The sequence below is a fragment of the Vidua macroura genome, chromosome 10 (assembly GCF_024509145.1).
Source record: "Vidua macroura isolate BioBank_ID:100142 chromosome 10, ASM2450914v1, whole genome shotgun sequence".
Taxonomy (NCBI): Eukaryota; Metazoa; Chordata; class Aves; order Passeriformes; family Viduidae; genus Vidua; species Vidua macroura.
Genome location: NC_071580.1, coordinates 1,751,547 through 1,772,871, shown reverse-complemented (window position 1 = coordinate 1,772,871; position 21,325 = coordinate 1,751,547). Strand labels below are relative to the sequence as shown.

At 45.7% G+C, this 21,325-nt stretch overlaps 1 protein-coding gene across 3 annotated transcripts in view; it reads left to right on the top strand.

Moving 5' to 3' along the window:
* Positions 1-16,227, top strand: part of IFT80 (intraflagellar transport 80) — a 40,390-nt gene extending 24,163 nt beyond the window's left edge. Inside the window, exons 11-21 of one of the 3 annotated variants that reach the window (XR_008438607.1) lie at positions 192-256; positions 660-795; positions 1,173-1,320; positions 1,709-1,880; positions 5,052-5,141; positions 5,228-5,400; positions 6,435-6,558; positions 7,782-7,942; positions 9,714-9,849; positions 10,510-10,633; positions 15,049-16,227. Coding sequence is in view for 1 of the 3 variants with exons in the window: in XM_053986355.1 (XP_053842330.1) it covers positions 192-256; positions 660-795; positions 1,173-1,320; positions 1,709-1,880; positions 5,052-5,141; positions 5,228-5,400; positions 6,435-6,558; positions 7,782-7,895 (1,022 nt within the window). In the remaining 2 variants the exon portion in view is untranslated. Of the gene's footprint in view, positions 1-191; positions 257-659; positions 796-1,172; positions 1,321-1,708; positions 1,881-5,051; positions 5,142-5,227; positions 5,401-6,434; positions 6,559-7,781; positions 7,943-9,713; positions 10,408-10,509; positions 10,634-15,040 lie in introns of those variants that run through there. The other 2 variants (XR_008438608.1, XM_053986355.1) reach the window with 2 other exon arrangements.
* The last annotated feature ends 5,098 nt before the right edge of the window (positions 16,228-21,325 follow it).

Here is a 21,325-nt window from a genome sequence, read left to right as displayed (position 1 = left end):
TATAAGATTTTTTTTTTTTTTCACCACCATGTGAAAGTCACTGGTAAAACTCACAGTGGATAAACTGGATAAAACTCACATTTTATCAGTGGATAAAATGGAATATTACTAAATTACACTCCAAAAAGCATGGAGTCACTGGAAAATCCATTCTGCTTTTATTAATAAACTATACAATTCTTTTTCTTCAGTTATTTACATCTTTGAAGCTTTATCTGGGAAGCCACTGGGTGATGGAAAACCTCTGACCCACAAGGTAAAGTGAAGGCTTTAATGTCTTTTTTTTACTCAGAAATTAAGAATCACTAATGGCTTTCCTCAATAATGGCACTAAAACCCCATGAAAGGTTTTTAAATCGCAATAGAAAGGAGCTTTTCAGCTGACTTTTAATGCTTTGTGTTGCCTTCAGAATTGTTTTAATCTTTATGAAATTCAGTTTATAAACTCACAGAATCACGGAATGGGTTGGGTTGGAAAGGAATTTAAAATAATCTTAATTCTAACCCCATGGAATTATTTATTCCACAGAGAAATCACACACAAAGTGTTTTTCCAACCCAAGAATTTTGTGCCTTGTTTTTAGGGAAAAAAATCAATTTGAATGTCCAAATATAAAATCCCCAAAATAAGAATCAGAGATTCTCTTTTATCTTTTCAGACAGAGATTGTGGAGATTGCTTTGGACCAGAAAGGACTGACAAGTGAGAGAAAAATAGCTTTTATTGATAAGAACAGAGATCTTTTCATCACCTCCGTGAAAAGGTTTGGGAAGGAGCAGAAGATTGTCAAAATAGGTGAGGAAAATTCCAACTGATGTTTGGGAAGATGCTGGGAGGGAAATAAATTTATATTTCATACAAGAGACAACTTTTTGCTTTATTTATAGTGAAATTGAATTTGGAAAAAAAAACCCTGTGGCTTTTATATGATAGAGGTAAAAGCAATTTTGCTAAATTTTATCTAAATTCTGCTGATTTTTCGATCAGTTCCATGCAAAGCAGCTTTTAAAATGCTGCACATTTGGGGTTAAAACCTTAAAAAAGCAACCAAAAATGCTGAATAACCACCCTGTTATAATTCCATTTCTTTTGAAGTTTCTCCTGGAAATGTCTTAGTTATTTCTTCATCTGTTTATTCGTTTATTATAATTCTTTGTGGTCTGTAAATGAAGGGACAATGGTGCAGAGTTTGGCCTGGAATGACACCTCCAACATCCTCTGTGGGATTCAGGATTCCAGGTTCACGGTCTGGTATTATCCCAACACAGTCTACGTGGATAAAGACCTTCTCCCAAAAACCCTGTATGAAAAAGATGCCAGGTAAGAAATCCTTCTTAATCCAAACATGATTTATTTTAACTTTTCCCCTCATTTCTTAACAAATTGTGCTCGGGAGAAGTAAAAACTGGCCTTGCAGCTTCTAAAATTCTCCTTGGGAAATGAGGAAAAAGGGGTTTCTAAGGAAAATGATAAAGTTTAGGGTTGAAATGATGAGGCAGGGTTTGAAAGCAGAGGTAAAAGCAAAGTTTGATTTCTTTCTCATAAAATTTTACCTCACGTTTTGTAAATAAAACCCAGAAAAGATTTGTTCCGACGATGTCGGAAATTAAAACAATCTCGCAAACAATCGATCTTAAATCCTTTTCCTGTCAAAACAAACAAATGCCGATTCCTTTTTCTTTTTTTTTTTTTTTTTTTTTCCGTGCAGTGAGCTCAGCAAGGCCCCTCAGATCGTGAGCTTTGTGGGGAGCCAGGTCACCATCAGGAGGGCGGACGGGTCCCTGGTGCACCTGCACGTCTCCCCTTTCCCCGCCATCCTGCACGGCCACGCCGGCGCGTCCCGCTGGGAGCACGGGCTCCGGCTCTGCCGGTTCCTCAAGGTACTGTGCCAGCACCTTCTGCTCTCCCGCAGGAGTTTTCATACAGCAGCACTGAGGGGAGAAAGAGAAAACAGTTTCTATTTCTACACCTCGCTTTTCCCATGTGGAATGTGCCTGGGGGATTGTTTACCTGGGGTGATGGCTTGGTTGGATCATGGTGAGGATTGCTTGGGCTGATGGTCAATCCCAGGGCACTGGAATATTCCTCTGGCTGCTCTGGGGTGTCCTGACCCCCCCCAGGGGAGCACTGACCCTGACCCTCATTCATGGAGAAAACTTCCCAAGCCTCAAGGTGAACCAGAAACCACAAAAGTGTGACATAGATTGTGGAGAGCAGTGCAGTGTGTCACACGGGTGAGAAATTCAGGTTTTAGGATTTTTAGGATGGGTTCAAGATGGAGGGTACAGGGTGTTGTCTTGAGTTCCCTTCTTCTTTCTTCTTGGGTTTAAGTGGTGTCTTGTAATTAAGTAGAAAAATCCACATTGAGGGTCTTTAGGGGTCGGTTATTGGGTTAGAAAGGAAAATAATTTAGGTGTCACTTGTTAATTGTGCAGCTCAGTTTTTGATTAGATTGAAAAGCCTTGCAACACGAGGTCGTGGCCATTTCTGTGCTGTTTTTCCTGCACGCAGAGTCTGGTGCAGACAGTGCTGAAGTTTTGATAAGATAACAATGAACAGGAGCTGGAGACAGAAAAACTCCAATGCATCTCCTTTTCCTGACCCAGAACTGCTCCAGGAGGGTCTCCCCTGCCACGGGAGCCCCCGGGGAGCTGCCCAGCTTGGGGCCCACAAACTCACATGACCCACCTGTGGCTGGATTCTCAGAGAGGGGCACGAGTTGTGAGTGAGATTTGGTAGTTAGAAAAGCAGATTTGTAGTTTTAGTATCACCTTTAAATATCATATTAATGTATTATAGCATAATTATAATAAAGAAATCATTCAGCCTTCTGAGCTGGAGTCACACATCAGCTCTTCCCACCAGGTTCCCCTGCATGTACAGTAAGGTACCCCTGATTTTTGGCAATATTCACAACCACTTTGGATGGTTTTATGTGTTCTTCAACAGTGATCTCTCCATATCAAGTGGTACAGCTCATTTCCAGCCTGCTCGTTTTTTGTCACTCGTGCAAAGTGAGGTGGTTTTGTTAATGCCATAACACCATAATTCCATGATAAATAATAATTCTTATTTTTAGCCACAGCAGAATGCAGCTGGATTGAACACAGGTGCTCACAGAATTCAGTTCTAAACTTCAAGTTTTTAAAGTTTTTAAACTTAAAAGTCTGGGCTTTAATATAACCAATATTTAAGTCTGGGCCTTAATATAACCAACCTTTGACTTTAAGGTCTGGACCTTAATATAAACAATGAAAAGCAACATTTCCACAATTACCTGTTAATTTGCATCTTACATTTCATTTCTTTTTATTTTCTTCCTTTCCCATTGCTTTCTTTTGTATTTATTTAGACAACAGCAACAGATGAGGTGAGTGTGGTAGTTTACAAAGCAATATCCCTTCCAACCTTCCTTCCCATTTATTCCTAGAAAAGTTTAGTACTTTAAATGTGTATTTCAGATATTTGTGTAACCAGTTATTAAATTAATGCACATCCAGATAATTTGGGTTGCATAATTAGAATGAATTGTAACAGAATCTTTATTTGCAGTGTCCTCATCACCTGATTTAAGCATCCAAGTCAGGATATTTTGATTTTGGCAGTCCAGGTAGAGAGTAGAAAGTATTTCCAATCAGGAATAACAAAATGAGTCTTTTTTTTTTTTTTTTTTTTTTTTTTGAGGGGAAAAAAAGCAGCAAGAAACAACTTGGAACCATCAAAAAAAAAAAAAAAATTCATCTCCTGGATAATTTCAGGCTGTTTGTTCTGATTTCAGTCAGGAGTGATCCTTCTCAAACCTGCACAGTGCAAAGTCTTTATTTCCACATTTGTTACTGAACACACTCAACAAAATTCTCCTTCATTCCTGCACTAGCAAGTCCAAAATGACATTTTTCCTCTCTGAACAGAGTTTTAGATGTTGTAGCTTAAACTATATTAAAATATTAAACTATATTAAATTAAACTATATTAAATATGTAGCTTAAACTATATTAAAATAACTATATTATTAGTGTGTCTTTGTCATAATGTTGTCACTTGAAAATCCATCAAAATGTCATTCAGGATATTCCCAGATTCTGAGTTCATGGCATTTCCTCAAGGTTGTGTAAAATACCCCAAAAAAACCTCACAGAAACAATCAAAGTAATAGATAAAATAATAATGAAAGGGTAAAAAAAAGTAATATATAAAAAGAAATAAATAAAAATGTAGAAATATGTATTTATATATTTACTTATAAATTTATGAATAAATAAGATTTATAAAAATAAAAAATAAAAATTATATAAAATATTATATATTTATTGTTTATATATCATATAATATTGTATATTATATGTAGAATTATTTATAAAATAAATTATTATAAAATAATAATTTAAAGGTTAAAAAAGTAATATATAAATATATAAAAGTCAAGAAATATATAAATATATATAAATATATAAAAGTCAAAATATATATTATATGCATTATATATATTATATATAAATATAATATATATAATATATATATTATATATTATATAATATATAATATATATATTATATATAATGTATAATGTATATAATATATATAATATATAATATTATATATATATAATATATAATATATTATATATATATAATGTATATAATATATATTTTTATATCTATTTCTAAATTTACATGTAAATAAAGAATATAAATATGTAAACAAATAAATAAAGTATATAAATATGTAAATATGTAAATAAAGTATATAAAAATATAATTGAAAATATATAATATAATAAGTATATAAAAATCTAATAAGAAGTAAGCTATAAAATAATAATTAAAAGGTGTAATATTATTACTACCATGAAGTTTTTCTAATTCCTAGTCCTGAGAAATAATTAAAGATTTCCTAATAAGAGACTGAGAGCGCAGTGCCATAAACGACCCGGGGGGAAATGCAATATTCCACACAATTCAGAAGCCTTGTGTAGCTGCTCTGAGGAGTCATTTGCAGGCTGCTGGTGAACGTTTGAAGGTTTCCACGTTGGATTTTATTTTGAATTTCAGGATCAGACCCTGTGGGCCTGTTTGGCTGCCATGGCAGTGGCCAGCAGGGACATGAGCACGGCCGAAATCGCCTACGCGGCCATCGGCGAGGTAAGGAAATGGAGCTAAATCCCAGTTAAATCCTTGCAAAGCCGACTTGGTGAACGAATTCCCTTTGCTGTCGTGCTCGTGGGCAGGTTGACAAAGTGCAGTACATCAATTCCATCAAGGAGCTGCCCTCCAAGGAGTCCAGGCTGGCTCACACGCTGCTCTTCAGCGGGAACGCGCAGGAGGCGGAAACGCTCCTGCTGCAGTCAGGCCTGGTGTACCAAGCTATCCAAATCAACATCAACCTTTACAACTGGGAAAGGTAGGAGTTTTTCCTCATTAAAATACGTTCTCCTAATTATTTCCATCAGTTGTCTCATTGCTGACTCATTTTTTATCTTTTAATCACCCACGACTTCAAAAAAAAAAGCGAATTAAAGCCTGACAATAACCAAATAAGCCAGCATTTTTGTATTTAGAAAATACAAAATAAAAGCCCAAAATATTCCTGGAAACATTTTGAAATAACATTTTGCTTTCTCATCACTGCTAGCACAGAGGAGGCCTCAGTGATGCCCCAGACTGGCTGTGGAATTTGGGCTGCTCGGAAATGTCTTGTTGCTAAAAATAAAACTGTGGCTACCCAAACTCCCAGCATTGTGTAGGTGGAGAAAATATGAATTAAGGCTGAGAAAACAAAGGAGGAATTTCTCATTTAAACAAAACCCCCATGTTTTCTGACAGAGTCCTCTGAGTTGTTTACTCCTAATTTCTCTGCTGTTACATTGATATATTCAGGCAAAAGGTTGATTTTCCCCCACAAATCTGTAATTTGGTTTTGTTAACGAAGCTGTGTCAGGGGAGGTTTAAGCTGGATATTAGAAAATAATATTCTTTTATCTAAAAACTCTCTGTAGATCAAATATCAGTGGTTTTAAACCATTTAGAAGAGACCAAGTGTGAATAATTCATTAAATCCATCCAATGTCTGACCTTTTCAACTTATACAGTATTTATAAATATGATATAGAATATATCATGAATGTGTATTATGAGTGTTCAAAACCTATTTCTGACTAGAAAAAAGCTACTAAACATTATAATTTTTGTGCTAAACTCTGAAATAGTCTGCATTTCCTTGAAATAAAAAACCTCCCGGGGTCAAATTAATGACGTGATGAGGTCGTCAGTGGCAATAACTGTTGGGTTTTTTTCATCACTGGCTACTTTTAACCTCCTGACCCTAATGTGGGGCTGGATTTGGGATCTCTGCCCTCGCCCTCAGAGTTTCTGCAGCACCTGGGTGGTTGTGGTGGTGCCAGAGCATTTCCCCAGCCCATTCCTGCTCCGTTGCAGGGCCCTGGATCTGGCAGTGAAGCACAGGACGCACGTGGACACGGTCCTGGCTTACAGGCAGAAATTCTTGGAGGATTTTGGGAAAAAAGAAACCAACCAAAGGTTTTTGCAATATGCAGAAGGTGTAAGTGTCCCTCAGGGTTGTTCCTGCTGGAGGGTGGGGTGGGTTTGCACCTCTGGTTTCCTTCCGGGCTTCAAAAGTGAACAGAAACGTGGAATTTTTACAGATTTTTTACTCATATTGGGCTGCTTGGCCAGGAATAGCTGGGCATGGGTTGTATTTGAAGATTCACAATATATAGATTTAATATCTGGTGAAGATCACACAAGTGAAGGCACAGTTATTTTTTATAAACAGAGTTAAACTTCACCATGGTTCAATGAGTCTTTCAGATATTTCCAACATTTTTTTTTTCTGGCATTTTATGGATAGAAACAGTAACAAACTTTGAAGGAATCGGGATATTTATGAACCAGAAACCATTCTGATTTAAACTACGATCAATATACATTTATTGGAAACCCTCTGCACCACCAGGAAATCAATTTATTAGTGTTTCACAGACCCTGAAGGCCAGCAGCTGGATCTTGGATTCCACTGGAATATTTCCACACATTTCCCTCAGGAGAGGCACAATTCCCTGCTGTCCTTCTCCCCTCCTTGTTCCTCAGCATTCTGGGCCAGGAATGCCCCAAAAAAGCCTTTCCTTTGTGTGGAATCCTTTTATCCCCTGCAGCTGAAGGCTCAGGGGGTGCCTGGGCTGGGAATTCCCCTCCTTCCATGGACACTGCCCAGAACACTTGGAATAAAGCTGGATTTCCAATGGAAGGCATTCACTTGGAGCAATTCTAAGGAGTCTCATTTCCTGAGCCAAAGTCAGCCCCTAATGAACCATTCCACACAATGTTACCAGCAAAATGTTAAATACCTGTACATACAGCAAATCTGTAAATCATTGTGTGACCCTTTCTTGCACAGCTCATAAATTTCTTTTAAAAAACCAAATAAAAGTGGAGGTTTTTAACATATCTGAGAGCTGCTGCATGTGGGGATCTCCACAGAGTGCTAAAAAAAGAATATTTGGGGTGCTTTAATAAATCTCATTGGCAGTCTGGCAATAAAACACAAAAATAACCTGCTTCTGATTTAATTTTATGACATCAGTGTCCTGCTACTGAAATGATTGGTTTATTTTAAAGGTGAAGCTCAGTTAGAACTCAGCTGTGCCTTCGTATCTTCCATGAGTTTGGGTACCCAACACTTGATAATTGTATTTTTAAATGGAATAACTGACCTGGCTCTCTCTGATGTTGAGCTCTGTGTGTTTCATTTTTCTCTTCTTGCAGCTGGAAGTGGACTGGAATAAAATCAAAGCCAAAATAGAGATGGAAATTGCTAAAGAAAGAGAACGAGCAGCAGCCAGTGCTGCAGGGAGGAGCAGTGTGACTGTGCAGCAATAATTCACATTTTGGGTACCTTCAAAGTGCTGCTTCCATATTTGATACTGGTTTGTTGTAAAAAAAAAAAAAAGCCACATTTTGCAAACATTTTGTGGCTCACAGGAGTGAGAATTTCTGTGGATTTGAATCCTTGGGTGACACACAGGAGGAATTATTTCCTTTCATTTTGAGCTGGGTTTATATTCTGGTGCCAGTGATGCCTGCATATATGAGAAAAAAAGGGAATTAACAGTTCTTCTCTTAGTGATTTTAAATTTTTATTGCCATTAATATTCTTTAACCTGGGTTGCCTCTACTGAAATCACAATTTAAGCCCCAAGTTTAGAAGTTTGGTTATTTCTGCAACCCCAGGGACCTCTCCAGAATTCTTTCAATTGCCCTAAAACAAATTCAGCAAACTTGGAAGTGCTTAAAATGCAAAAAAAAAAAAAAAAGGAGCCTCTCAAGTACAAATCACAGTAGAGGGAATACATATTTATTAGTAAGTTCTTTAATAGATGATTTCAGATAATTTCAGCAACTCAGGTTTGTCACTGAGCAAAACATTCAGCAGTGTTTTGTTTCAGCATTTTTTTTGTTTAAAATACTTTGGAATGTGCTTTCAGGCTTGTTGGGAGTAGCAAACAGCATTTGTAGCATCTGATGTGTAAAATTGACAATTTTTAAAATAAGAGAATATTTCATGTGTTTTTTCTGCCCAAAGCACTTGATTTGTAAATAATTTTTTAAAATTTATGTTATTTCATCAAGATACACTTCCCTTTGTTTCACACCCAAAGCTGCATTCTCTTCATGTTATAAATATCTTACCAGTTTGTTCATCACTGACAAGGTTTATTTATTATGTATCTTTCAAATGTTACCAGCAAAATGTTAAATACCTGTACATACAGCAAATTTGTAAATCATTGTGCGACCCTTTCTTGCACAGCTCATAAATTTCTTTAAAAAACCAAATAAAAGTGGAGGTTTTTAACGTATCTGAGAGCTGCTGCATGTGGGGATCTCCACAGAGTGCTAAAAAAAGAATATTTGGGGTGCTTTAGTTACATTTGGAAGGGATGGGAGAAATGTTTCATTCCATTTTTTATCACCCACATCCAGTCCTGAGCATCCTGGCGTTCAACAGAAAAACAAAGCAAAATATTTTGGAAGAGCATTTTTCTTCCTTGTTTTCACCAGGTTCTGAATACAGTCATGAAATCTGAATTTCAGGGTATTCTCAGGAGAAAACGTTCCTGTATGACTTTACTGGCAGGGATTTTAGGGATTGTAATTCCAAGCTGGTTTTTCTGGGGTTTCCAAAGTTCTGCATTGTATTTTTACCTGTTTGCAGTTATTTTCAGTATTAAGTAAAAATAAATAGCAGAAGGATACAGATGTTTCAGGTACATTTTGGTTACATTACTGCCCAGAAGGAAGAAATTCTTTCAAAACCCCCTTTTAAAAAGAAATACCTCTTATTTAATTATTGACTGCTTAATTTAAACCATCATCAACCAATTTAAGAATCAGAGAATAATTAACATGATTAAAATTCAGTTGTTTAGGTGCTTTTGTGATGGACCAATAATCAAAAATAACCCAAATTTTGCCATAGCAGGGTGGGAGTTGAGTTCATTCATTTCATTTAACCTTGGCCACAGTAAATCCTCTCTGATTATAAAAAGGGAGGTTGAAAAATACATCTTTAGGTGAAAAATAAAGTCCTCAAGTGAGGCAAAAGTAAAAGCTCAGGTGGGTGTTTAAAAACCTGCTGCGTATTTGTAATAGTTCAGAGGAAAAATTAAAAATACCTTTTGTTTTCTGGTTCTTAAGGCAATAAATCTTTGAGATCTGGATTTGTCTGTGGGATTTCACCCTTTGGGACTGGAACAGGAGGAAGGTTTGAATCATCTGACGTGAAAATTGGATTTTACAGATTATGTGGAACTGTTTCCTGCAGAAAAAACTGGTGATTGTTGCCTGATTCACTTCAGAATAGTCAGAATTATAATTGAGCAACTATGGAAAAGCTTGAAGCTTTCTAAAATTTAATTCTGAAATTTTAATAGGCATTAATATTAATATAAAGTTTGTATCACCTACCAGGTTGGAGAGAAGCTATTTACTATTTTTATATTATAGATATGTTTTTTTATATTTTTCTGTTAAACATTTTAAGACCTCCATTTCTTTATTTTCATGATAACAGAGATGAGATTTTACTCTGCAGGGGATGGGGAAGAGCCAGGGAGAAAGATGGTTTTTATGAATTGATCACATGTGAGAATCTCTATTTCCAAAGTTTATTTGTATTGATCCAAATCAGTCAGGGGTTGCTTTGTGCTGTAAAATTTCCAATACTGAAATTTAACCTTTTTTAATTTTAGTTCAGGTGCCTTTGCCCTCCTGTAAAAGTTTGGGAAAATAGGATGGGCTGGTACCTTCAGGGAAAGAGAGGGATGAGTCTGCACAGAGCTTGGTTGTACAAAACAATAAAATATTTTCTTATTTTTGTGTTTTTCATGAAGGGTTTGCAAGAATTATTTCACTTTATATAAAGAAATGGCCGTGCTGGTTGGAGCCGTGCAGTTCTGAAAAGCTCTAATCTGTATTTTAAATAAACCTGCAGGTTTGCTTTGCCGTTAGAGACACCTTCAAGGGAGAGGAAGGGAAGCGCTCGTGGCTGCTGCTCCCGCGCTGGGCGCATCCTCAGTTCCAAGTGCTGAAGTCAAGCTAGGAAGGGCAGACAGAAGGTATTGAATGCAAGCGTTGGGCACCGAGCAGTTCCGCTGTCAGAGAGCCGGCCCGCGCTGGGCTGATGCTGCAGAAGAGTTCAAAGGAGGCGCTCCCGGCTCCTTCGGGGCTGGAGGAGGTTCCTGCCCGTCCTCGGGCTTTGCTCTTTCTCCTGTTGATGGAAGAGTTGTGCTCCAGCTGCGATGCTCCAGCTGCGGGCAGGAGCCGTGCCATTCATTCCCCCGGGGCAGGAGGGGTCCCAGCTCCCCGCAGAGAGCAGGAGGTGCTGATATTTTTGCAGGTTTTGGAGGGGTTCCCTCCTTCCCCTGCTGCCCAGGCCTGGGGGCACAGCCTGGTCCTGCTGTCCCAAAAGCTCCCTCTGGCACCCGTGGGGCTGAGGATCACCCAGTCGTGTCCACGCAGCAAAATCCCACAGCCCAGCCATCCCAAAATTCCCGGCGAACTCGAGCCCAGGTGAGAGCAGCTGGGAATGCTGCACCGAAGCACAGCCAGGGCTTCCCATCGCTCCGCGTCCTTGCGCTGGAGGTGATGTCCCCAAGTCACCTTCCTCCTGGAACTCCTTCCAGGGCTCTGCCGTGTCCCCGTGAGGCGCCCGGCTGTCCTGCAGGCTGTCCCAGCGGCTCCGGGCAGCGTGTCCCACTCCTCGGGGATCCCACAGGTCCCTTTGCAGAGCCCAGCAGGTCACCCTGCGGGGCGGAACATTCCCGGGAATCTCCGATATCCCTGGCGGGTCCCTTTGCAGAGCCGGGTGTCCAGCAGGTGTGGAGCATTCCCGGGAATCCCCGATGTCCCTGGCGGGTCCCTTTGCAGAGCCGGGTGTCCAGCAGGTGTGGAGCATTCCTGGGAATCCACGATGTCCCTGGCGGGTCCCTTTGCAGAGCCGGGTGTCCAGCAGGTGTGGAGCATTCCCGGGAATCCCCGATGTCCCTGGCCGGTCCCTTTGCAGAGCCGGGTGTCCAGCAGGTGTGGAGCATTCCCGGGAATCCCTGATGTCCCACCAGAGAACGCTGCTGGATCCTGCCCTCTCATCCCTCCTGGGACACCTGGGGCTGCCCGCTGTCCCTCCCGGGGGTCCGGAGGAGGATGATGAGGATGATCCATCCCGCAGGTCCACGGCTGCGGTGCCCGCGGGGCCGGCCGGGGGGGGCTCAGCCCCGCATCCCCGCGGCCGCGCCCCGTTCCGCGGGCGGGCAGCGCTGCGCCTCCTCGTAGCTGGGCAGGTGCTTCACCTCCTCGTAGCTGGGCAGGTGCGGCAGCTCCACGCCCATGCCCGGTCCCGACGGGCTGGCGGTGCCCGCGGTGCCCGCGGTGCCCGGGGCCGCGGGCGGGGCGCGGCGGGGCGGGGGGCGCGGCCGGCGGGGCGCGGGGCAAGCGCGGCGGCGGAGCGCGCAGCCCGCGGCCACCAGCGCCAGCAGCACCAGCAGCGCCGCCAGCCTCCGCGCCAGCCACCGCGCCCGCGGCACCCACGGGGGCCCCGCCGCGACCCCCGGAGCCGCCGCGACCCCCGCGCCAAGGCAGCCGCCCCGGCCGCAGCGGCCGCCCGCCATCCCCGCTGCGCGCCGCGCCGCCCGCCCGCAGCGCCGTGCTTTATCCGCGCCCGGCGGCGTTCGGTCCGCATGAAATATTGATGGGGCCATTTGGCGGCCGTTCGCAGCCTAATGGGGCCGGGGAACGCGGCCAGGACGGGCTCGGCCGAGGGGGCAGCGGCGGGGTGGCCCCGCCGGCGAGTCACGGCTGAGCGTGACCCGAGCTGAGCGAGCGCTGAGCCCGTGTGACGGGGACAGGCTGTGTGTGAGGACACGGGGACAGCCTCTGTGTGAGGACACGGGGACAGGCTGTGTGTGAGGACACGGGGACAGGCTGTGTGTGGGGACACGGGGACAGCCTGTGTGTGAGGACACGGGGACAGCCTGTGTGTGGGGACACAGGGACAGCCTGTGTGTGAGGACACGGGGACAGCCTGTGTGTGAGGACACGGGGACAGCCTGTGTGTGAGGACGCGGGGACAGGCTGTGTGTGAGGACGCGGGGACAGGCTGTGTGTGAGGACACGGGGACAGCTGTGTGTGAGGACACGGGGACAGGCTGTGTGTGAGGACACGGGGACAGGCTGTGTGTGAGGACACGGGGACAGCCTGTGTGTGAGGACACGGGGACAGCCTGTGTGTGAGGATGCAGGGACAGGCTGTGTGTGAGGACACGGGGACAGGCTGTGTGTGAGGACACGGGGACAGCCTGTGTGTGAGGACACGGGGACAGCCTGTGTGTGAGGACACGGGGACAGGCTGTGTGTGAGGACACGGGGACAGGCTGTGTGTGAGGATGCAGGGACAGCCTGTGTGTGAGGACACGGGGACAGCCTGTGCCTGTGTGTGGGGACACGGGGACAGCCTGTGTGTGAGGACATGGGGACAGGCTGTGTGTGAGGATGCAGGGACAGCCTGTGTGTGAGGACACGGGGACAGCGGGACCCAGGACGGGGAGGAGCACAAGGATGTGGGGATGAGCGGCACCCAAGGATGGGAGGGTGAATCTGAGGATGCAGGGATGAGCAGGAGCCAAGGACACAGGGATGTGTGGATGAGCAATGCCTGAGCCTGTGGGGTGAACCCAGGGGTGCAGGGATGAGCAGGAGCCACGGACATCAGGGCAAGTGACACCCGAGCCATGAGCAACTCAGGGTGCAGAGCCCAGCACAGATTTTGCAGCTTAAAAAGGGAGGCAACAGCAGAGTCAGAGCAGGCACTGACAGGCTGGGGCCCTGGTACCTGTGCAGGCACAGCGAGACCTTCTTTGTTCATTTTGTTTGGGTTTTATTCCTGCCATTAAGGTTTCACAGGTCCCTGTGTCACCCAGTGGTGTCCCGAGCCACCCCCATGAGCACAGCCCCTCATCCGCGTGGTTTGCTGATTACCTTCAGCTTAATTGCAAAACTCCAGTAAAAAGGGAGAGGACAGGGAGCTCTCATCATGGAAAAACTGACTAACACCAAAGTGAGTAACATGGCAAAAGCTGACCAGACCTTTTCTGCTTGGTTTCCTCTTGGGTGACCCTGCCAAATCTGATAGGCAACTGCTGACCCACCTACGTGAGCCTGACGTGGGGTACACTTGTTTCCTTTATCCTGTTTACCCACCTGGTAATGATTTCACTGCTGATAGCTACAAGCCATCCCCCTGCTGTCAGCCCCACTTTTGGGTAATTGGATTTATGAGACACTTTGGAGTGCTCAGGGGCAAAAATGAGGGGAAAAATTGTCAGCTGTGATACGGAGTTTGAGGAAGGTGGTGCTGGGCTTCTGGCAAACCAGGAGAAACTGCTGTTTCTCGCTGAATTTCAGGGGTTTATTCTGCATCTGTGTCCTCATTCTGGGGACATTTCTCCCTGCAGAAGGAGGCAGGGGCTGGGAGAGGAGGGCAGGAGGTGCCAGCAGAGGATGCAGCCCCAGCTGCTTTAGGAGCTGCTGCCTCACACAGGGGTGACTTTGCTTTGGGGGCTCATCCCTGCCCATGGCCAGCAGGATTTGGGATGCTCAGCAGCAGCTCCAGGGGCCCCATTCCCTGCAGAGCTGACAATAATTGATGTGGTGTTTTGAAGGCAAACTGGGAGTAAACAGCAGGCGCCTGGTGCAACCTGCCCGGCCGTTAATAGAGCTCAGCCTTTCAACAGCATTTCTGATCAGCTGGAGCTCCCTCCGAGCTCCATGAAATATTAAAGCCTGTTTGATAGCTCGTTAAAGACAACATTTTGGGTGGCCCTGTGTGCTGTGAGCTGGGCTTTGCTGCTCAGCCTGCAGCAGTGGCTCAGGAGCAGCTCCGTGTCCCACCACACAGGGAAAATTGTGTCTGGAGTGAGCAGGGCACGGGAAGGAATAAGAATTCCAATCCTGGCGTGCAGCTGTGCCCGGCAGCAGCCCCAGCTGCCTCAGCCCCGTGCCTGGCTTGGGGAAATGCAGGAACACAGGCTCGGGAGGAACCAGGGCCAGAGGATTCATCCTGGAGTGGCTGTGGATGTAGGGCTGCACCCTCTGTGTGTTTGGGGGATTTGGGGAGCTGCAGCTGCCTCAGCTGCTACATTTTGGAAATCTGTGGGGAGTGGGAGTGTGGGAGTGTGGTGGCAGGCAGGGATCTTTGATTCCATCAGGATTCCACGGGCAGGGACACCTTCCACTAGAGCAGGTTGCTCCCAGCTCCATCCAAGCTGGAATTTCTCTGTCCCTGAGCACAGCAGAGCACTGGGGCAGGAGCAGGAGCTGTGGGCAGGAATAAACTCATCGTCAGTGGCCACATCCTGTCTCCCCCATCCCAAAATCTGTAGGAAACCCACTCTGAGGCTCCCTGGAGTCAGGCAAAACCCGGAGCCGCTGCGCTGTTTCTGGGAAGGAGCTTTCAAGCTGATTTTCTCCAGTTTTGCAGGGGATGGACAACTATTGATCCTGCAAATGACCCCTGCAGAAATCCATCGATCCTTTTGGAGCAGCAGATCATTAAGGCTCGACTTCCAGACCTTTCAGGTGGTGCCAAAGTGCTGACACAGCAAAACAACCATTTGACGGTGTCATTGTCCCCGGGACCGTTGGCATTTGGGGAACTCCAAACTCCTCCCCACGGGAAGCTGCTCCATAAAATGCTCTTTGCACAGCGATGCTTCACGTCTGAATTCCCCTTGATGTGTTTTTTCCCTCAAATATGGGAAAACTGCTCAGGAAAAAACATCAGGATGACCTGAGGTTTGTTTTTTTTGGGAAGACTCTGAAAGCCTCACATGTTTGGTAGCTGGAAAAATCCCATGGACTGATGGAGGGAAGCACAGCTGTGGATGTTGGTAGGAACAAGCCCAGCACTCTCAGCTTCAATGATATTTTAATATCTGATAGATCCAAACCTTGTGATAATTGAGGCTTTTACAGAAATTATGGAGCAAATGGCTGCTGCACTGGAGGTTGGACAGGAAATCCGTGGCTGCCACATCCCTGGAAGTGTCCAAGGCCAGGTTGGAGCACCCTGGCATGGTGGGAGGTGTCCCTGCCTATGGCACGGTGGAATGGGATGAGCTTGAGGGTCCCTTCCCAACCAAATCTTTCCAGGGTTCCATGAAAATCAAACACAGCCTGGTGGAAACCTCCTCCAAGACCAAAATAATCCTTAAACCCTTCTTAATAGAACAAAGTAGTTCTTAATATTCCTGTAGAAGCTCGCAGGGCAGCTCCTAAGGAAGCCCATCCATCAGCAGGGAGCTCGAGCAGGGCTCAGGGACAGCTCTGAACTGCTGGAGCCAAACCCCAGAGCTGAGCTCCAGCGCCTCCCCCTTCTCAAGCACATCTGTAACTGCAATAAGGCCCAAAACCCGAGGAGATGACTCTGCAAATGTAAAAAAACTCCACCAGCCATTACCTCACAGCTCAGAAATCTCCTCTGCCAGCAAATATTTGCTGTTGGGCTGTTTAAAACCCAGGGAAAATGAGAGAGAGAGGCTGAAACCCTCCTGGACAGCTCTGATTCCTTCCCAGGCTGTTAACAAGTTTGGGTGACCTCCAGAAATGGAATGTGTTTTCTGTAATAAATCAGTCAGATCGAATAAATAAATAAAATTCATTCATTGCTATCTGTCCTATATTTATTTCTGTATTTTATGTATAAGATATTTATTTATTTAACACAATTTTCTTTTCTCCAATAAATAAAAGGTGGAAATATTAGGGCAATGATATTGATATCAATGGGTTTTCAGGCTTCCAGCTTGCATGTGACACTTAAAATATTCTTCCTTATTCCTTCTGCTGCACAGAAGCATTAGAAATACTGGCTTAGACTGGTTTTCCCTTTGCAATAATTCCTCGTAATTAGGATTCTAATCCCTTGACTCCATGGAAAGGCTCCCACTCATGCAGTGACTGTGGCTGAGGCTTTTAGAGTTAGAAAAAAAAGAGCATCTCTTCCTAGAAGGGATGATTTGCTGGTTTTCCTTGGAATCAAATGATCTTAAGCCCTACAAGCAATTCCAGGATGAAGCCTCGATCCCACGCCATCCATGTGGAACCCCTGAGTGCCCACACAGGGCTGGACACAGCAACACTGAAATGTCCTAAAAGGCGCCAAAAACAACTTCGATGGAAGGAACCCTGCGTCGGTCTGGAATAACCAAAACCTTTTTTCATTTTGAAATCTTTTGTGTTTTCCAGGGAGCAGCGTTCTTCCTTGTTAGTCACGCCGGCTCTCCAGAGGCTGCCACGATCCAGGCGTGGATTTGTGCCGTGATTTCACCCCGCTGTTATTTACAGCTCAGCCCCAAAGCTCAACCTCTTCCAATTCTTCCTGGTTAAATATAGCAGCGGATTCTTTCCCGTCCCTGCCGCTCTGCCATACTGATCTCATGAGTCAGGAGCAGCAATTCCCGGCGGGATGATCCCGCCCCGGCCGCGCTGGAGCATCCGGAGCTCGGCCGGAGCAGCGGGAGGTGAAAGGATTTGTGTGACACAGGCCGGGATGCGCTGCCAGCTCAGCACGCCGGGCGGGATCCTCCTGCCTGCATCCCGGCTGCTTCCCGGCCATTCCTCCGGGATTCCAGGTGATCCCGGCAATTCCAGGTGATCCCGGCAATTCTAGGAGATCCCAGCTGCTTCCCGGCCATTCATCTGGAATTCCAGGTGATCCCGGCAATTCCAGGTGATCCCGGCTGCCTCCCAGCCATTCCTCCGGGATTCCAGGTGATCCCGGCAATTCCAAGTGATCCTGGCTGCTTCCCGGCCATTTCTCCAGCAATTCCAGGTGATCCTAACAATTCTATGTGATCCCACCTGCTTCCCGGCCATTCCTCTGGGATTCCAGGTGATCCCGGCAATTCCAGGTGATCCCAGCAATTCCAGGTGATCCCAGCTGCCTCCCAGCCATTCCTCCGGCAATTCCAGGTGATCCCAGCTGCCTCCCAGCCATTCCTCTGGGAATTCCAGGTGATCCCGGGAATTCCAGGTGATCCCAGTTTTCCTGGCAGCATCCCGGCTGCTTCCCGGCCATTCCTCCGGGAATTCCAGGTGATCCCAGCAATTCCAGGTGATCCCAGCAATTCCAGGTGATCCCAGCTGCTTCCCTGCCATTCATCTGGATTTCCAGGTGATCCCAGCAATTCCAGGTGATCCCAGCTGCTTCCTGGCCATTCTTCCAGGAATTCCAAGTGATCCTGGCAATTCCAGGTGATCACGGCAATTCCAGGTTATCCCAGCAATTCCAGGTGATCCCAGCTGCCTCCCGGCCATTACTCCGGGAATTACAGGTGATCCCGACAATTCCAGGTGATCACAGGAATTCCAGTGATCCCGGGTGCTTCCCGACCATTCCTCTGGGAATTCCAGGTGATCCCGGGAATTCCAGGTGATCCCAGTTTTCCTGGCAGCATCCCGGCTGCTTCCCGGCCATTTCTCCGGGAATTCCAGGTGATCCCAGCAATTCCAGGTGATCCCAGCTGCTTCCCAGCCATTACTCCGGGAATTCCAGGTGATCCCAGCTACTTCCTGGCCATTCCTCCAGGAATTCCAGGTGGTCCCGACAATTCCAGGTGAACCTGGCAATTCTAGGTGATCCCAGTTTTCCTGGCAGCATCCTGGCTGCTTCCTGGCCATTTCTCTGGGATTTCCAGGTGATCCCAGCAATTCCCGGCCATTCCTCTGGCAATTCCAGGTGATCCCAGTTTTCCTGGAGGTCACCCTGGCTGCATCCCAACTGCTTTCCATTCCACCAGAATGGAATTTCAGACGACCCCTGGCTGCATCCCAGCTGCTTCCCTGCCATTGCTCCAGGAATTCCAGGTAATCCCAATTTTTGTGGATGTCACCCTGGCTGCTTCCCTGCTGCCCCACACATCCCAGGAATTCCAGGGATCCCAGTTTTTGTGGAGGTCAGGAGAGCGGGGCAATGTCCCAGGGCAGGGAGTGAGCACCAAACCCTTTCCCATTTCCCTCTTGTTCTCCCCTTCCTTCTGAAGAGATTTCATTTTTACCAAACTCAACATTGTCCACAGGGGCCTGAATTCCCTGGATTCCCTGTGCAGCCAGAGACTTTTCCAGGGGGAAATTCCAACACCCCCAACTGAGGCTGCTCATGGCATCACCCAGGAAGGAGGCTGTTAAAAAATGGGAATAAAAGGGAGAAAATGGAGAGTGGAAAAAAAAGGGAGAAAAACCCTCTCAGCTGTTTTTCCAGGAGTGAGGGCTGTGTGCTCCACAGGGAAGATCCTCAGGGAAAGATGCAGATGCAAGGAGGGATGATGGGGATGCTGAGGGGGCAGGAGAGGCTTGACCCTGCTATTTTTACTCTCCTTAAACAACCGTGTCAGCCTTGGAGGCGGCGTGGAAAACAGGGAAAAGCTCTGGAATGGCCCCTCCTGGATCCACCCCAGGCCCTGGGGGTGCTGCTGGCGCTGGCGTGTCCCTTTTTGGGCAGCACAAACTGGTGGGATGGCTGGAGAAGGGCAAATATTCCCAGCTGGAAAATGAGGTGGGTGGCTCCTGCCAAGCCCCAGGAGCAGATTTGCCGTGTCCAGCCCCGGCTTCCTGCTCGGGCCGGGTTTGTTGCTTCACTCGGTGACATTTAAACGCCGAAAATCGGGGTGGGAATCAGGGAAGTGCTCGCTGGTGGTGCTGAGGGGGCGGCTCTGAAGCTCCCCAGGCTGGGGGGACCAGGGGATGCTGAGCTCAGGCACAGGGGGAGAAGGGGCTGCAGAGCTGGGCTGGGGGTGGGTGATGACCTCAGAGCCTCCTGTTCCACACAAATCCACCAAAACACCAAAAAATGGCAAATGATAAATAACTCTGCAGTGAGCGAGCCCAGGACTCCGAGCTCTGATCCTCCAGAGCATCCTTCCCCCTCCCTGCGCCACGCCAGGAGTTCCAGCAAAGCTTTTGGTGGCTCCTGCAATTCCTGTCACCTCTTGGGGCTCCGGGATGACACAACCCGGAGCAGAATGGGGTAAAATCGGTGAATATCCAGCAAAAATACCAGAGGCAGGCTGTGCCCCCATTTCTGTGCAGCAGGAGCTGCAGGGACACAATTTTGGCTCTTTCAGCCCAAAGGAGATGTTGGATTTTTGGAAGGATTCCTCTGAGTGACAACACTTTGCCACCAGCGCTGAGCCCAGTTCCAGAGGCGGACAAAATCCAGAGGAGATCTGGTGTGTGGGAAATGGATTTGTAGAGAAAGGCTTGACAGAAGGCTCACATGGCCTTTGTACGCAAAATTTGAGATGAGAAACCCTCTCAGTTCCCCCATTCCTAAGTCAAAAAAAAAAAAAAATTCCAACATTGGTGGAAAGCAAACCCAGCTCAAGTTCCTCGTACACAGGGCTGGGCACAGTTCTGGGGTCAGGAACGGGGATGGAGGCCTGGGGACGTGGCCCTGCTGATCAGGGTTGTGCTTTTGCAGCTAAAATCAGGGGTTTCTGTTGTGGCCGTGACGTGCCCACCCCCCTGGGGGTCCCTGGATGTCATTCCCAGGGGAAATGCGGATTTTCTGGCCGTCATTTTGGCAACCCACGTGGTAGGATAAATGTGTATATATAGCAAAATACATATTTGGTATGATATAGAAAAAATATATAATAATAATAATAATATATAAGAAATAATAGATTTACAATAATAATGATATAGAGAGTAGATATAGAGATATAGAGAGATATAGAGAGAGATTCAGATATAGAGATATAGATAGAGATAGAGATAGAGATAGAGATAGAGATAGAAATATAGATAGAAATATAGATAGATATAGATATATAGATATAGATATAGATATAGATATAGATATAGATATATAGATATAGATAGATAGAGATATAGATAGATATATAGATAGATATATAGATAGAGATATAGATAGAAATAGATATAGATATAGATATAGATATAGATATAGATATAGAGATATAGAGAGTAAAATCCTCCAGGATTCCAGGTGATCCCGGCAATTCCAGGTGATCCCAGCTGTTTCCCGGCCATTCCTCCAGCAATTCCAGGTGATCCCAGCTGCTTCCCGGCCATTCATCTGGAATTTTATTGAGCAGCCTTTGTTTTATTGAGCAGCCTAACGAGTAGCTGAGGCTACAACTCCATTTCTCCTCTCGTTTCACTTTCCCCCCCCGTGCTCTTGACCTGCCCTAACCCCAAACACCAAAAATAACAAAAAAAAAAAAAAAAAAAAAAAAAATTCAGTTTCTCTGGGCAGCCCGGGGCTCCTGACCCTCCCAGGGAGGAATTTCTTCCCAATATTCATCTAACGCTGCCCTCAGGCACGTTACAGCTGCTGGCACGGGGAAGGAAGGGCTCGGGGATGCAATAAAAGCTGCGTTTGCAGCAGGCAGCGCTCCCTGCAGGAAGCCGAGCCGTGCGGGGATGGAGCTCGCGGCGCTGGGTGGGATCACGAAATCCCACCCTGCAAATCCCTCCAGAACCAAACAGTTCATTCATCCACTCCTTTTTTCATTCTCGGATCCTTTTCTATTCTGATGACATTATTTGTTATTTGTTTATTACGATTATTAATACATTTATTATTAATATGATTCATTTATTTAAACTACATTTCAAATAAAATTAATGGATAATAAAATACAATCAAATTTATTATTGCTGTTATATAATTATTATTGTTATTGTTTTGATGATGACATCTTATTTTTTATTCTTCAGACATTGCTTCCTTA